Source organism: Cherax quadricarinatus, chromosome 67, assembly GCF_038502225.1.
Source record: "Cherax quadricarinatus isolate ZL_2023a chromosome 67, ASM3850222v1, whole genome shotgun sequence".
NCBI classification, from domain to species: Eukaryota; Metazoa; Arthropoda; class Malacostraca; order Decapoda; family Parastacidae; genus Cherax; species Cherax quadricarinatus.
Genome location: NC_091358.1, coordinates 18,044,387 through 18,062,084, shown reverse-complemented (window position 1 = coordinate 18,062,084; position 17,698 = coordinate 18,044,387). Strand labels below are relative to the sequence as shown.

The window sequence follows — 17,698 nt, the reverse complement described above, 5'->3', positions numbered from 1 at the left end:
TTCCTCCCAGTGGTTATCTCCCACAAATTTACTTCTGTTAATATCTTGGCTTCTCTACTTATACCCACATTAACACAGGTTACGATCTCACTTGTTAGCAGCAGCTTGATGTACATAAGTAGTCGAAAAAGACTGCTTAAGCTGACAAACGGGCGAGAGTGGCACTTGTTGAACACAACACCAGCTCTTCACAAAACCTTATTTCTATTTACAATAATTATTCCAATAAAACATAATTAGATACATAAAAAAAATAACTTTATACACTGTATTACCGCTAAACAGAAATTCTAGTGAAAACACATTGGAACCCACAATAATGGAACATCAACGTGCACGGATCTACATACTCCAGCACATTTTCTGAAGTTAATTTACAGCTTTTACAGTAATAATGATATTTACATATCATTTACAGGTGACTACAACAATAACAACAATAACAATAACAATAATAATAATAATAATAATAATAATAATAATAATAATAATAAGAAGAAGAAGAAGAAGAAGAAGAAGAAGAAGAAGAAGAAATAATACTGATGATACTTTCTCAATTAGACATTTGACTTTGTTTTGCGTTACATTCAATAGAACAATGATGGCAGATGACATTACATATGTAATCTTTTAATTAAGCTGCATTTATTTCCTACACCTGAGTTACAGAACCATGCACATAGTAAATAGGTAAAGAAACACAGTAAGGGCAGTCATGAAGTTTTTACAACGAATATTTATCACACCTTACCATAAGTAATACTCGAGGGGCTGATATGCTTCATTACAGTGGCCATTGAAGGTGTGCCACTTACCTCAGAGATGTAACTAACCCTGGTAAGTAATTATTGCTTTTTGTTACACCTTACCCAAATTACTTGTATGTAATAATTCAGGTTAATGCCTGTGAACCTCATGCAGGTAATTTATCTCAGGCGCAATGTTTAACAACATAATTATCTATTATTACCCATTCTGCTCCATGACACTTGTACTGTTTCTTCGTACCTGGACACCTACCTTCCCCAAGCTATCCTAACAAACTCATATGTACACTTTATGTAAGTTGTAGTCGCATAAACTTGTATAACCGCACTTGTACGCACGTTTGCAACTGTACTCATACGTAGAGCCTACGAAAAACTTATTAATACTATGGAATTTCCCATATAAGGCACTACCGAAGGTGGAACGCAATTACCGAAGGTGGAATGCAATGTCCGACGTGCGAAATGCGTGGAACATTTTATCATAGTCTACTCTCCAAACTAAATCAGAGAAAATTATCGCTAACACAGGCATAGTCTTCCCTGCATTACATGAGGCATGTTATATCTCATGATGTTATTTGTACTGTGACCCAGATGGATGGGATGGGTGAAACATGAAGGACAGTTGTGGAGAACTTGGGTCTAATATCACCAAATCCTCACGAGGACTCGTGCATGATGAGAAATCTTGGGATTTTTCATAGCATCCTTGCTTAAGGATGTGCACAACATGATGGACAATCTGGGGATTTTGTATAGCATCCTTACTTAAGATTGTTCACAATTGACTAAATACCTGTCGAGTTCGTACATTCCATCACTTGAATTATATAATGCATTCCTATCATGTTTGATAAGAGAGGATTCAATTATGTTCCTCTTCATAAGGGAAAGCTAATAAATCTAACTTGTTTGTCGTTTTAGATGAACAATTTACTAAGAGATACTGAAACTTACGAACCTCTAATTAAGAATCCCCTCGAACTGGTCAACTTTCACTTCAATAAAAGACTTTAAAAGTTTTACAGCTCTATACATCACTAGTGAGGCCTCATTTGGATTATGCTGCTCAGTTTTGGTCTCCTTACTACAGGATCGATATAGACTCTTTAGAGAACATACAGAGAAGAATAACTAAAATGATTTACTATGTAAGGAATCTCCCGTATGAAGACAGACTTAAAGCCTTAAGGCACACACATACACACACACACACACAGGGGTGGGTGGATTGCATTTTCTTGGACTGCAAGAAGGCGTTTGACACAGTTCCACACAAGAGATTGGTGCAAAAACTGGAGGACCAAGCAGGGATAACAGGGAAGGCACTACAATGGATCAGGGAATACTTGTCAGGAAGACAGCAGCGAGTCATGGTACGTGGCGAGGTGTCAGAGTGGGCACCTGTGACCAGCGGGGTCCCGCAGGGGTCAGTCCTAGGACCAGTGCTGTTTCTGGTATTTGTGAACGACATGACGGAAGGAATAGACTCTGAGGTGTCCCTGTTTGCAGATGACGTGAAGTTGATGAGAAGAATTCACTCGATCGAAGACCAGGCAGAACTACAAAGGGATCTGGACAGGCTGCTCTTAACCCTTCATCGCGCAAGGGGTCCGAAAATTTGAAATTCGAACTGAACTCCCTATGGTGGATAGAGTAACTCAATACAAGGTCACTGATCCCATATAAATTGATTTCTGATGGTTAGTTTTCGAGCAATTGCCAATCTCCGAAGACCGAAAATATTAGGCCGCCCCCGACAAAGTGATTAAAAAATTTTATGTTGCAAACTTGCAATTGTTAATAAAACACACCAAAACAATTTTTTAAATTTAATATACAAACAGACAATATAAAAAACATAAATGGAACTTGTATCAAAACATTTTTTAATTGTTACAAAAATATAAAAAGGAAGCAAATATCAACAATGCCAAATTGCAAAGTGATGCAAGTTTCAATCCCTATATTCCTGAGATTCATTTGGAAGACCAATGATTCTATATTGCTAATTGGCAAGATGGAAGTCTGTGAAACAATTTCTATCAGTCTTTATGCACAGATTTACTTTGCATACACTACAGACGAATGACGATGTTACCGTTTTTTTCGAGGTGCTGCAATACTTGCAAGTAAACGGCCTTTGCCCTGCCATTGGGAAGTGCATTAGAGTAATGTCTTTCCTAACACTGTCATCAGGCATTTCTGTACGTGTTCCCCTCCCAGGTTTCACTATGCCAACACCATTGGAAGTACATGGTGAATTAGTTGGTGAAGGTCTTGGAGTTGTTCTTAGGCTGCTCCCTCTAAGGTTTTGTCCTTTAGACCTTGCAATTTCAGAGATAGAATTCCTGAAATACTTCAGTTGCATACACTTTTGCTTTATTGCTCGAGAATCACGGCAATAAAGCAGCCATGCATTCACAACAGCAAGATCAATAATATAGGCAAATAGCCGCATGTACCAACGTTTTGATTTCATTGGTGTTTTGTAGAGATGCACCAACATGTTGCTTTTGTCAATACCTCCCATGTTTGCATTATAGTTCTTGATGACTGCAGGGCACGATATTTTCTCTTTCCTCTTTGTACCCTTGTTATATCCCTCAACAAGACTCAGAGGCTCGACCCCAATATCAGTTGTCACTAAAGTCACAACTTTGGTGTCCTTCCATCGTACAACAAGGACACCATCATTGTTGTTGAAGCAAAAATTGCCCCTGACCACACTGTTTTTTTCCATTTGTTTGATAGGCACCAGATGTGGCTTACCACATCTATTGTCACGTACTGTTCCAGTGTATCTGCAGTTATACTTATCTCTTAGTAGCTTGACCAAAGGCATACTTGAAAAGAAATTGTCAGCATAGATTGCTGATGTGTTTGTCTTGTTCATAGTTTGTGCAAGTACCAGAACAATCTTTGTACTTATTGGAAGTTTAGATTCTTCCTGTGGCAGCTGTATGGGATGTGTGTCAAAAGTTGTTGTGCCTTGATACATGAGTATATCATGTATGAGTCCATCTTGACTTGCACGACAAAAAAGTTTGAAACCCCACTTATCTGGTTTTGTTTTGATGTACTGCCTTAGGTTTCCAGCAGTTTTACCCTTGAAACCAACCATGACTTCATCAATAGATTGCTTGGGTGTAGCTGGAATTTTCAAGCAAGCATTAGTTAGTTCAGTGTAAAGAGGCCTTACTTTGTAGAATCTGTCATTATCCTTTTTTGTGTTGTCATTGAAATGAATATGACTTCTAAGGTACCTAAACCTCTTAGACGCCATGCTATCTGCAACCTGTGGGCTCCTAAAAGCAGCTTTCCAATAGTCTTCGAGGGATGGTAGTGAAGCAATACCCATGAACAACAAAATACCTATGAACCTCATGATCTCTTCAGAATCTGTTGAAAAAGTACTATTTACGTCTTGTTGCCTTGTATACAAATTTGTTTGATATGCTATGTTATCTATCATGGCTGGAGTAACGAACATACGAAAATACTCATATGGAGACCTAATTGCAAGAGGCTTTTCATGTTCATATGCCGGCAAAGGATCATTTTCAATGTCATCTACGGTCCACTCAGATGAAACTTGAAGAGCAATATTCTCATGGATCTCTTCCTCATCCGGGTATTCCTCAATCCTAAAAGTTTTCTTTTTCCTCATTACTTTCTGCTTTTTGGCTGGCCTTTCTTTCCTTTCTTCCTCCTCATCATCACTTGACATCTCTGCATCCTGTGCATCCGGTGGCAAGTATTCATCACCACTATCCAGCAATTCTGGTTCGTCTACCTCTGGTTCCGAGTCACTGTCTTCAGAAACGCAGACATACCTCGACCTGCTGGTCGACTGCTCCCCATAAAACAGCCTCTCATGGAACTGGAAGGACAATAGAAACCTCCTGTATAAATCCAGACCACTACAGAGTTCATATATGCAATTGAAAATTTTTTATAAATATTTATTTGACTATAATTGGACATTCCCGGAAACTCGCGCAATACCGAAATAATTCGGACTAAAATGCTTGCACTTTTTTCAACTGCATGCTACACTCATATTATGCTTCACACGGACTTTAGGTATATATCAAAATATGCCTAAACTATTCATGTAAGCACTAAACACAACAATCAGTACTTACCGACATTGTAGAATGTATAATCCAAGAGTAGATTAGTAAGGGTGGAGGGAAAAATGCGTGTGTGTTCGAAGCCAAGCCGCCAGTGTTTATATTTTGATCTCTCAACCAATGGGAAGGCGGCAGAAGCGAACTGTACTTAGCTGAAGAGACTCAGGGAAGGCTTGTGATTGGTTGGAACTAAAGAACGGGAAGCTGGCCGCGCGGGGCGCGAAGTATGACACGCGCCAAAAACACGTAATCAATACCGAATTTTTTCGGCCGTGCAAAGGTTTGCAACAAGACTAGTCCCAGAGCTAAGAGGTATGTCCTACGAGGAGAGGTTAAGGGAAATCAACCTGACGACACTGGAGGACAGGAGAGATAGGGGGGACATGATAACGACATACAAAATACTGAGAGGAATTGACAAGGTGGACAAAGACAGGATGTTCCAGAGATTGGACACAGTAACAAGGGGGCACAGTTGGAAGCTGAAGACACAGATGAATCACAGGGATGTTAGGAAGTATTTCTTCAGCCACAGAGTAGTCAGTAAGTGGAATAGTTTGGGAAGCGATGTAGTGGAGGCAGGATCCATACATAGCTTTAAGCAGAGGTATGATAAAGCTCACGGCTCAGGGAGAGTGACCTAGTAGCGATCAGTGAAGAGGCGGGGCCAGGAGCTCGGACTCGACCCCCGCAACCTCAACTAGGTGAGTACATACACACACACACACACACACACACACACACACACACACACACACACACACACACACACACACACACACACACACACACACAAACTTTGTCATCCCTCGCTGCACTTTTTCAGGCCATTTATGCCTATCCTGTAACATGGAGACCAAAACTGACCTTCATAATCTAAACGACACTCCTTCCTTACCTGTTCACACATCAAATCATAATCTGGCCTTACATTCCTAAAGTATTTTTATTGGTGTTAATAAAGGCTATAATTGGTTAAATAATTTTAACTTGATTAACTGACATTAACGTAGGCTAATCTAACCTTTTTAGCCTATGTAGGCAAATGTGATTAAGTATATAAAATATACAACGTTCTAAACTATGGAGCAAAACTCTTCTCCAGGTTGAGGGACTGACCACCTCATAACTACGTCTTCAAGAGTGATGGACTGATTACATCGTCTTCATGTTTCTACTGCTTCTGCTAACTCTTCTGCCCTCGACTGAAGAAGCCTACTGAGTAGGCGAAACGTTTCGACATAAATATGCCGCCCGTGGTATGGTTTGTTTGCAATCGTGTCATTACCATTTCGTGAGTCAAGTTACATTATCGTGCCTTGTGGCCTTAACAATTTCCTCCCATAGTAGTCTCCCTTGGTCCCTATCTAAGTTTGGGGGACGGTATATCACTCCTAAAATCAGTTTTTCATGCCCCTCTGAAAATTTTATCCAAACAGACTCTGTATGTGTTACTTCAGACTTAATACCCGTTTTTATGCAACAGTTCAAGCGATCTCGGACATACAGTGCCACCCCTCCCCCCTTTCCGATACTTCTGTTTGCTTGGAACAATTTAAATCCCTGTATGTGACATTCAGCAAGCATGTCCCGATTTTCCGTATTAAACCACGTCTCAGTTAAGGCAAATGTTACCTGCATTTGCAACTAGTCTCAACTCGTCCATCTTATTCCTAGCACTACGACTATTTGTGTAATATATATTTAAGGACCCTCCTACTGTCCTTGTCACCTAGTGCCACTGGCTTTCCAATATCCACCTCGTTTTGCCTATTACTAGTTCTCCTAGTACTCATATTACTACACTGGGACTGTTTTCCCGCCAAAACCCATACCACTAACTATTCCTAGTTTAAAGACGTAACAACTCCCTCCTCTGCGTTGGCCAGTGCTCCCACCCCAAACCTAGATAAGTGAACCCCATCCCTGGCATACATGTCATTTCTGCCATAGAATAGGTCCCAGTTGTCAATGAATGTTACCGCATTTTCCTTACAGTATTTGTCCACCAATTGCCCTGGACAACCATTCATTTCCATCTCCTCCCCTTGGCAAAATACCACATATGACAGGGTTCCCACCCTTCCTCCTAATTATCTCTATTGGTAACCTATACCTGCTAATCAGGTCCTCACTCCTAGGTCTGCCAACATTGTTGCCTCCAGCACTGAGAGAGATAATAGGATTTCTCATTACCTCTCATAATGTCATCCAGACGGCTAACAATATCCTTCATCCCAGCCCCAGGAAAACACTCTCTGCCTCCTACTCACACACACACACACACACACACTGAGAGACATGTTACAAAAGGAATGGAATGAGCACAAATAGATGAGTAGACACACACATACACAGGACAGGTGGGTTAGGGGAGATATGATAACTACATACAAAATATTGCGTGGAATAGACAAGGTGGACAGAGACAAGATGTTTCAGAGAGGGGACACAGAAACAAGAGGTCACAATTGGAAGCTGAAGACTCAGATGAGTCACAGGGATGTTAGGAAGCATTTCTTCAGTCATAGAGTAGTCAGGAAGTGGAACAGCCTGGCGAGTGATGTAGTGGAGGCAGGAACCATACATAGCTTTAAGACGAGGTATGATAAAGCTTATGGAGCAGGGAGAGAGAGGACGTAGTAGCGTTCAGTGAAGAGGCGGGGCCAGGAGCTGAGTCTCGACCCCTGCAACTACAATTGAGTACAATTAGGTGAGTACACACATACACACACACACACACTAGGTGAGTACAACTAGGTGAGTACACACACACATGGCAGCATGGAGGAAGGTCGGCAGGCTGGATTACCAAAGTCCAGTTTCAGCGGACATCATAGTCACTATTCACCGAAGATTACATAGTAGTGACACGTCTCTATATCAGGCCGTTATTTCTGAATTAGTCAGCGCATCATGCGAATATTGTGAATACTGATCCCAGTGGTGAGGGTCAAACTATGTGGTACAATATATGTGTAACAAGCATACATATTGAGTGTGGTTTAATCCCCGGAGCGGGTGCAAAAGTTGGATATGTTTATTTATACCGGCTGCATCTTTTCACTTAGCAATTTATAAGTTCTTGGGTGTTAGTCGACTGGTATAAGTCGCATCGTGGGGGACGTGAGGAATGATAGTATATTATATAAATTTTTATGGGTAAACGACTCCTCGGGGTTATGACCGTCAACACCTATCAGCTGGGGTAAGCCAGTAATGCCACTCTACTCCTGATTCTCCTCCGGGTAATCAGTTTTCGGGATTGTTCATTATATTAAGTTACGTACCTGCATTGGCTTAGGTTTAAAGGGGCTACTCGTGTCTCAGTGACATAACCTATGCAGCTTCTAGTAACTTATATTTTCTTAACCCGTAGGACTGGCGTCGGGTCGCTCAAATATACAGATTACGAGGAGCTGTCTTCATAGTAACGCTGTTTCTAGACCAGAGTTCTATTTCCTATCATGGGATGAGGCTACGATATGGATTTCCTGGCCAACTGTACTAGTCTGAACATCTGTCTTGACCAGAGCTCCATTCCGATCATATTCTAGTTTCTACGATACTGCTGTCTTGGTCGAATCTACTAGCCTCACCTAGCATCACCTAGCTGTAAATGGAAAATTGTCTGAATTCTGTAGACTTCGTCCGTATTCCACCTAGCATCGCCGGAGCTTTCAAAATACCAGAAATTTATATTTTGTTGGATTTGGCTATTATAATTTATTCTTTCTCTTTCAATCTTGTTTCAGTTAGATTAATTCTAATTTATATTTTTATATTTATTATTAAAACAAACTCACGTTTTTTCTCAAATTTTATATATTTTTTTTATTATTAATTGGTTAATTTTTTTCTTTGTTTTCCTAAAGGAAAGAATTTGGAGAATTTAACACCTTTCTGGGTACCATTCCTCTCAGGAAATAAGATTATAGAACCATAATGGAAATAAGACAGCCCATGATGACGCACTGATTTTCTTGGGCTATCCTAATTGATTTATTCTATGGAATAAAAATCCGAATAAATCTTTTCTTGCACTACTGCAGTAGTGATGTCCTCCGTTAGTGAGCACAGAAGGTCGCTTCCCTCGCCTCCTATCCCTGGTCCTCCCTCCTCCGCCAGGGCGCTACCATCAAATGATAATATATGCTATGATTTTGTTTGGATTTTCAACCCGGAGGGTTAACCACACATGATAACCCAATAAAGTCGGTGCTTCATCATGGATTACCCGTCTTATTTCCTTTGGGGTTCTTCATGATGCCCCCATGACATCCGACTAACACCCAGGTACCTACTTACTGATAAGTAAACAAATGCTGTAGGTGTAAAAAAAAACATGCCCTACATTTCCGCCTGTACTAGGGATTGAACTATAAGCTGAGCGCGTTTTCAACCGAGCCACAGGGATCAGTCTCACCTCCATGAGAATTAAATATAACTCTATGATTTCTGAGAATTCTCACTGTCAGCATATGATACCAAGGCCCATTTTCATTGATTATGGCTCAGGACTTTCCTTTATGGGATGGTAGACGAATGTTGCTAGAGGAACTTGTTATTCGCTGTCTCTCCTTAACCATTATCCCCCACACCTATGTCTCACTTCACTTTCCCTCCTCCAGCCAATACTCACCCATTAGTTATGTTTGTTTCTGAGGATTCTTCCCGCCAAAGCCTGCGTGGTGGCCCAGTGCCACCACTTAGTTACCCGTTTTCAAAGACACTTATAGATAGAAACTTGATCTATATGTTTTTTTGTGTGTCTCCTTGAGCGAGGTTAGGCCTTTAGCCACCTAGCCTATACTCTGTCTGTGGTCTACTTTGCTCTTCCCCGATCTTCATGACTTTGCATTTGGCGGGGTTAAATTCGAGAAGCCAGTTGCTGGACCAGGTGTCCAGCCTGTCCAGGTCTCTTTGAAGTCCTGCCTGATCCTCATTTGATTTAATTCTCCTCATTAACTTCACATCATCTGCGAACAGGGACACTTCTGAGTCTATCCCTTCCATCATGTCATTCACATATACCAAAAATAGCACTGGTCCTAGGACTGACCCCTGTGGGACCCCGCTCGTCACAGGTGCCCACTGTGATACCTCATCACGTACCATGACTCGTTGTTGCCTCCCTGTCAGGTATTCTCTGATCCATTGCAGTGCCCTTCCTGTTATACGCGCCTGATCCTCTAGCTTCTGCACTAATCTCTTGTGAGGAACTGTGTCGAAGGCCTTCTTGCAGTCCAAGAAAATGCAATCAACCCACCCCTCTCTCTCGTGTCTTACTTCTGTTACTTTGTCATAAAACTCCAGTAGGATTGTGTCACAGGATTTGCTTTCCATGAATCCGTGCTGGTTGTCTTTTATAATTTTGTTCTGTTCCAGGTGCTCCACCACTCTCCTCTTGATAATCTTCTCCGTGACTTTGCATACTATACACGTCAGTGACACAGGTCTATAGTTTAGTGCCTCTTTTCTATCTCCTTCCTTAAAAATGGGAACTACATTTGCCGTCTTCCATACCTCAGGTAGTTGCCAGTTTCAAGGGATGTGTTGAAGACTTTGGTTAGTGGCACACACAGCATTTCTGCTCAGTCACTAAGGACCCATGGGGAGATGCTGTCCGGCCGCATTGCCTTTGAGGTATCAAGGTCACTTAGCAGCTTCTTCACCTCCTCCTCAGTTGTGTGTATGTAATCCAACACTTGTTGGTATATTCCTTGTTGGTGTACCCCTCTGTTCTGTCTTCCCAGAGTCCTTCCTGTCTCCACTGTAAATACTTCCTTAAATCTCGTGCTGAGCTCCTCACATACCTCCTGATCATTTCTTGTGAGTTCCCCACCACCTTTCCTCAGCCTGATCACCTGGTCTTTGGCTGTGTGTGTGTGTGTGTGTGTGTGTGTGTGTGTGTGTGTGTACTCACCTATTTGTACTCACCTATTTGTGGTTGCAGGGGTCGAGTCACAGCTCCTGGCCCCGCCTCTTCGCTGATTGCTACTAGGTCCTCTCTCTCCCTGCCCCATGAGCTCTATCATACCTCGCCTTAAAACTATGTATGGTTCCTGCCTCCACCACATCACTTTCTAGGCTATTCCATGGCCTGACTACTCTATGACTGAAGAAATACTTCCTAACATCCCTTTGATTCATCTGAGTCTTCAACTTCCAATTGTGACCTCTTGTGTCTGTGTCCCATCTCTGGAACATCCCGTCTTTGTCCACCTCGTCTATTCCGCGCAGTATTTTATATGTCGTTATCATGTCTCCCCTGACCCTCCTGGCCTCCAGTGTCGTCAGGCCGATTTCCCTCAACCTTTCTTCATAGGACAATCCCCGTAGCTCTGGGACTAGTCTTGTTGCAAACCTTTGCACTTTCTCTAATTTCTTGACGTGCTTGACTAGGTGTGGATTCCAAACTGGTGCTGCATACTCCAGTATGGGCCTGACGTAGATGGTGTACAGAGTCTTAAACGAATCCTTACTGAGGTATCGGAACGCTATCCGTAGGTTTGCCAGGCGCCCGTATGCTGCAGCAGTTATCTGATTGATGTGCGCCTCAGGAGATATGCTCGGTGTTATACTCACCCCCAGATCTTTTTCCTTGAGTGAGGTTTGCAGTCTTTGGCCATCTAAACTATATTGTGTCTGCGGTCTTCTTTGCCCTTCCCCAATCTTCATGACTTTGCATTTGGCAGGGTTAAATTCAAGGAGCCAGTTGCTGGACCAGGCTTGTAGCCTGTCCAGATCTCTTTGTAGTCCTGCCTGATCCTCGTCCGATTCGATTCTTCTCATTAACTTCACATCGTCTGCAAACAAGGACACTTCTGAGTCTATCCCTTCCGTTATGTCGTTCACGTATACCAAGAACAGCACAGGTCCTAGGACTGACCCCTGTGGAACCCCGCTTGTCACAGGCGCCCACTCTGACACCTCGTCGCGTACCATGACTCGTTGTTTCCTCCCTGTCAGATATTCTCTGATCCATTGCAGTGCCTTTCCTGTTATGTGTGCCTGGTCCTCTAGCTTTTGCAGTAACCTCTTGTGAGGAACTGTGTCGAAAGCCTTCTTGCAGTCCAAAAATACGCAGTCGATCCACCCCTCTCTCTCTTGTCTTACTTCTGTCACCTTGTCATAAAACTCTAGTAGGTTTGTGACACAGGATTTTCCTTCCCTGAAACCGTGCTGGTTGTCAATTATACACTTGTTTCTTTCCAGGTGCCCCACCACTCTCCTCCTGATGATCTTCTCCATGACCTTGCATACTATACACGTTAGAGATACAGGTCTGTAGTTTAGTGCCTCATGTCTGTCTCCCTTTTTAAAAATTGGGACTACATTTGCCATTTTCCATACCTCAGGGAGTTGCCCAGTTTCAAATGATGTGTTGAAGATCTTTGTTAATGGCTCACACAATATCTCTGCTCCCTCTTTAAGGACCCATGGAGAGATGTTGTCTGGTCCCACCGCCTTTGAGGTGTCAAGTTCGCATAGCAGCTTCTTCACCTCCTCCTTGGTTATATGTACCTCATCCAGCACTTGCTGGTGTGCCCCCCTGTTCTGATTTCTTGGAGTCCTACTGGTTTCCACTGTAAATACCTCTTTAAATCTTGTGTTGAGCTCCTGACATACCTCTCGGTCGTTTCTTGTGAATTCCCCATCACCCTTCCTCAGTCTGATTACCTGGTCCTTGACTGTTGTTTTCCTCCTGATGTGGCTGTACAACAGCTTCGGGTCAGTCTTTACTTTTGATGCTATGTCATTTTCATATTGTCTCTGAGCCTCCCTTCTTATCTGTGCATATTCGTTTCTGGCTCTTCGGCTGATTTCTTTATTTTCCTGAGTTCTCTGTCTTCTGTACCTTTTCCATTCTCTAGTACACCTAGTTTTTGCCTCCCTACACCTTTGGGTGAACCAAGGACTCGTTCTGTTCTTCCCATTATTTCTGTTTCCCTTGGGAACAAACCTCTCCTCTGCCTCCTTGCATTTTGTTGCTACATAGTCCATCATTTCTTGTACTGGTTTTCCTGTCAGTTCCCTCTCCCACTGAATGTCTTGAAGGAAGTTCCTCATGCCTGAGTAGTTCCCCCTTTTGTAGTTTGGTTTTTCCCAGCCTATTCCTGCTACTCTCTCCACTTGGAGCTCAACTATGTAGTCGAAGCACAGAACCACATGATCACTAGCTCCCAGGGGCCTTTCATACATGATACCCTCGATGTCCGAACTACTCATGGTGAATACAAGGTCCAACCTTGCTGGTTCATCCTCTCCTCTCTCTCTGGTAGTGTCTCTAACATGTTGATGCATGAGGTTCTCCAGTACCACATCCATCATCTTGGCTCTCCATGTTTCGGGACCCCCATGGGGCTCCAGGTTTTCCCAGTCAATCTCCTTGTGATTGAAATCACCCATAACTAGTAACTTTGCTCCCCCCATGTGTGCTCTCCTGGCCACCTCGGCTAGTGTGTTGATCATTGCTCTGTTGCTCTCATCGTATTCTTCTCTTGGCCTCCTGCAGTTCTGTGGTGGGTTGTACATTACTGCAATTATCACCTTATGTCCCTCAGACTGGATTGTTCCTACTAAGTAGTCCCTTTCGCCCATGCCATCCATTCCTTCCATTTTCTCAAAACCCCACTGGTTTTTAATGAGCAGTGCAACTCCTCCTCCCCCTCTCCTCCCTCTGTCTTTCCTGAAGATTTGATATCCGGATGGAAAGATTGAATCTGTTATTATTCTGGTGAGTTTTGTTTCTGTGAGTGCTATTATGTCTGGGGATGTCTCTTTGATTCTTTCGTGCCACTCCTCATACTTGTTTGTTATTCCATCTGCATTTGTATACCACACCTTCAACTTCTTTTCTAAGACTGTGGTCTGGGAAGTATATTGGGGTTGGGGAAGTGGGAGACCTGGTAAGGAACTATGGGTTGTTGCTGTGGGGGTGAAGTTTGTAATGTAGTGGGTGGGGGCATTGGATGTGGCATGGGTGTTTTGATTTAGAGTGTTTGGTTGCACTGGGGTTGACCTGGTTGGGAGGCTTCTATAGAAAGTTGTGAGGGAGGCTGTATTAGATCTTCTTCCTGGGTCTGGGATCTCCTGTCTGTCTTCTCCATCCCCTCTCTTTCCTCCTTTCGCCTTTGTACCATCTCTCTCAGTTTCTTCCTTTCTTCTTGTGTTCTGTCGCGGTCGAGATACACCCTCCTGTATGCCGTCATGTCCCTTAATCGTGCTTTCTCCTGCAGTATCCTGGTCCGAGTCGCTTCTGCCTTGAAGGTCACTCTCACTGGCCGGGTTCTTTTTTTTACAAACCCCCCTATTCTCCGAAAATTTTCCAGCTGGGTCATATCGTCTTCTCCTATTGCTTTCATGATGCTTTCAATTGCTTTTTTTTCCCCTTGTTTTCTTGCTTCATATGTTTCCCCTTCGACTTCCTGGAGCCCATACACAAAGACTGACCTCACCCTTTCATTCTCCCACTGCATATCCCTGTGTATCCCCTCATTTAATTTGGTTTCCTCCACTGCAGCTTTCCTTTCATCAGTTTCACTGGCTAATGTACTTGGGCTCAGTGGCCTGTCATTTTCCCTTCTCGGCTTTCCTTGGGCTCTGTTGTTGTCTGTTAGGGCCTCCACATAAAGCTTAGCTCTTTCATTTGCTACAGTCTCCTCTGATAGAGCATCTCCATGCAGTTGTGCCCCTTCTTTCCCTACAGTCCCCTTATTTGTGGCTGAGGTAGCAGTCTCTGTTGTCAATCCCAAAATGTTCTTTAGTTCTTTAGGCTGTTTCAGATTTTTCAATTCCTCTTCTAAACTCTGTATCCTAGCTTCTGCTGCTTTGACATGCACCTCCCACTTCCTGCTTTCCATATCTATCCTCTCTTCCATTCTCATGCTAAGTTCTTCTAGTTTCTTTTCCCATTCATGATCCCTTTTTATGAGCTCTGCTGCCCAATCTTCCTTTGCATTTTCCTCCTCCTGTCCCTTGGTTTTTCTTGTTGCTCTCTGGCAACCCATTTTTGTTTTATCCTGATTGCCTCAGAGTGGGAAACCTATGTAGTTCTGTATGTTAGGTTAGTAGTGTGTATGTCAGAGTGTGGGGGAAGGGGAAGTAGTGGAGGAACTGTGGCTATGTGGGAGCGGAGTGGGGAGGGGTGGGGAGGGTTTAGGGTGAACGGGGGAGGGGAGGGTGATCGAGGGAGGGGAGGGATCAGGGGAAGTAGTGAGATGTCGGTGGTGAGGGGGGAGTGTATGTGTGTCTGGATATGTGTGTGTGTGTGTGTGTGTGTGTGTGTGTGTGTGTGTGTGTGTGTGTGTGTGTGTGTGTGTGTGTGTGTGTGTGTGTGTGTGTGTGTAATTTTGTGTGTAATTGTGTGTGGAATTATGTGTGGGTTTATTATGTACTGAAAGGTAGGTGGCTTGTGCGTTTAAGGTAAGTCTCAGTGGTCCTTGGCTGCCCACACCTTCTTGTGACCTGACCCCCAACCTCCTGGGACTTACCGCACTTACAGTGTGTGTGTGTGTGTGTGTGTGTGTGTGTGTGTGTGTGTGTGTGTGTGTGTGTGTGTGTGTGTGTGTGTGTGTGTATGTGTGTGTGTGTGTGTGTGTGTGTGTGTGTGTGTGTGTGTGTGTGTGTGTGTGCGTGTGTGTGTGTGTATGTGGGTGTGTGTGTATGTGTGTGTGTGTGTGTGTGTGTGTGTGTGTGTGTGTGTGTGTGTGTGTGTGTGTGTGTGTGTGTGTGTGTGTGTGTGTGTAATTATGTGTCGAATTATGTGTGGGTTTATTATGTGTCTGAAAAGTAGGTGGCTTGTGCTTGGAGTGTAATGTAGATTCTCAGTTGTCGCTTGTGTCCACAACCTCTTGTGACCTGACTCCCTTGCAGTGTTGCCTATATCACCTGCTTATAGTGAGTTAATCGCCTTGTTCAATGGATTACCATTTGCTAAACCTTATTGAATACTTGAGTGCCTATTCTTTATCGTGCTATGAGAGTTAGACCATTCACATTCAGCTTGGCGGTTAATTGGAACCTGGACCCCACACCCAAACAACCACTCATAGGTGATACAGTACTTGTAGTGCAGCTGTAGCACTGTAGATTGTCCAGGTCGATGTGACGTCCTGGAGTAGATCCAGGCAGCACTTATCTGGTTGATGTGTGCTTCCGGAGACGTGCTCGGTGTTATGCTCACCCCAAGATCTTTCTCCTTGCGTGAGGTTTGCAGTCTTTGGCCACCTAGCCTATACTCCGTCTGCGATCTGCTTGTCCCTCCCCAATCTTCATGACTTTGCATTTGGCGGGGTTGAATTCGAGAAGCCAGTTGTTGGACCACGTGTCCAGCCTGTCCAGGTCTCTTTATAGTCCTTCCTGATCCTCATCTGATTTAATTCTCCTCATTAACTTCACATTATTTGCATTTACATATACCAAAAACAGCACTAGTCCTAGGACTGACCCCTGTGGGACCCCGCTCGTCACAGGTGCCCACTGTGTGTGTACTCACCTATTTGTGGTTGCAGGAGTCGAGTCTTCGTTCCTGGCATTGCCTCTTCGCTGGTGTGTACACACCTATTTGTACTCACGTATTTATGGTTGCAGGGGTCGAGTCATAGCTCCTGGCATCGCTATTTCACTGATTGCTACTAGGTCTACTCTCTCTCCCCGCTCCATGAGCTTTATAAAACCTCGTCTTAAAACTGTGTATAGTTCCTGCCTCCACTACGTCACTTTCTAGGCTATTCCACTTCGTGAAAACTCTATGACTGAAGAAATACTTCCTAACATCCCTTTGACTCATAGGAGTCTTCAACTTCCAATTGTGACCCCTTGTTTCTGTGTCTCATCTGGAACACCCTGTCTTTGTCACCCCTTGTCAATCCCTCGCCGTATTTTATATGTCGTTATCATGTCTCCCCTGATCCTCCTGTCCTCCAGTGTCGTCAGGCAGATTTCCCTTAACCTTTCTTCGTAGGATAATTCGCTTAGCTCTGGGACTAGTCTTGTTACAAACCTTTGCACTTTCTCTAATTTCTCGACCAGGTGTGGATTCCAAACTGGTGCTGCATACTCCAATATGGCCATGAAGTGTATGGTGTACAGAATCCTGACAATTCCTTACTGAAGTATCGGAACGCTATTCTTAGGTCTGCCACACGCCCGTATGCTGCAGTAGTTTTCTGACTGATGTGCGCCTAAGATGTGCTCGGTATTGTACTCACACCAAGATTTTTTCCTTGAGTGAGGTTTGAAGTGTTTGGGCACCTAGAATATACTCTATCTGCGGTCTTCTTTGTCCTTCCCCGATCTTCATGACTTTGCATTTGGCGAGGTAAAATTCAATGATCCAGTTACTAGACCAGGCTTGTAGCCTGTCCAGGTCTCTTAGTATTCCTACCTGATCCTTGACCGATTTAATTCTCATTAACTTCACATCATCTGCAAACAGGGACACTTCTGAGTCAGTTCTAGGACTGACCCTTGTGGAACCCCGCTCGTCACAGGCACCCACTCTGACACCTCATCACGTGCCATGACTCGTTGTTGCTTCCCTGTCAGATATTCTCTAATCCATTGCAGTGCCTTTCCTGTTATGCGTGTCTCACCCTCTGGCTTTTGCACTAATCTCTTGTGAGGAACTGTGTCAATGACTTCCTTGCAGTCCAAGAAAATGCAGTCTATTCACCCCTCTCTCTCTCTTTTCTAACTTCTGTTACCTTGTCGTAAAACTCCAGTAGGTTTGTGACACAGGATTTTCCTTCCCTGAAACCATGCTGGTTGTGTTTTTCTAGATGCTCA

At 43.5% G+C, this 17,698-nt stretch overlaps 1 protein-coding gene and 1 long non-coding RNA gene across 3 annotated transcripts in view; both read right to left on the bottom strand.

Annotated features, from left to right (window-relative positions):
• Positions 1–17,698, bottom strand: part of LOC128699670 (uncharacterized) — a 282,611-nt gene that overhangs the window by 104,986 nt on the left and 159,927 nt on the right. The gene's annotated exons all lie outside the window — the stretch shown is intronic.
• LOC138854707 (piggyBac transposable element-derived protein 3-like) lies at positions 1,198–5,169 on the bottom strand. Its single transcript, XM_070099466.1, has 3 exons — positions 4,919–5,169; positions 3,297–4,653; positions 1,198–1,310 (listed from the first exon to the last, which is right to left on the bottom strand). Exons 1-3 carry the CDS (start codon positions 4,922–4,924, stop codon positions 1,198–1,200), a joined length of 1,476 nt encoding a protein of 491 aa, XP_069955567.1. The 5' UTR covers positions 4,925–5,169.

Excerpts from the sequence above, each read along its gene's own strand:
- LOC138854707 (XM_070099466.1), bottom strand. Across the intron at positions 1,311-3,296 it reads CTATAATGCAAACATGGGAG|GGAAGACTATGCCTGTGTTA; the intron begins GTATTGACAAAA and ends CATGTAATGCAG.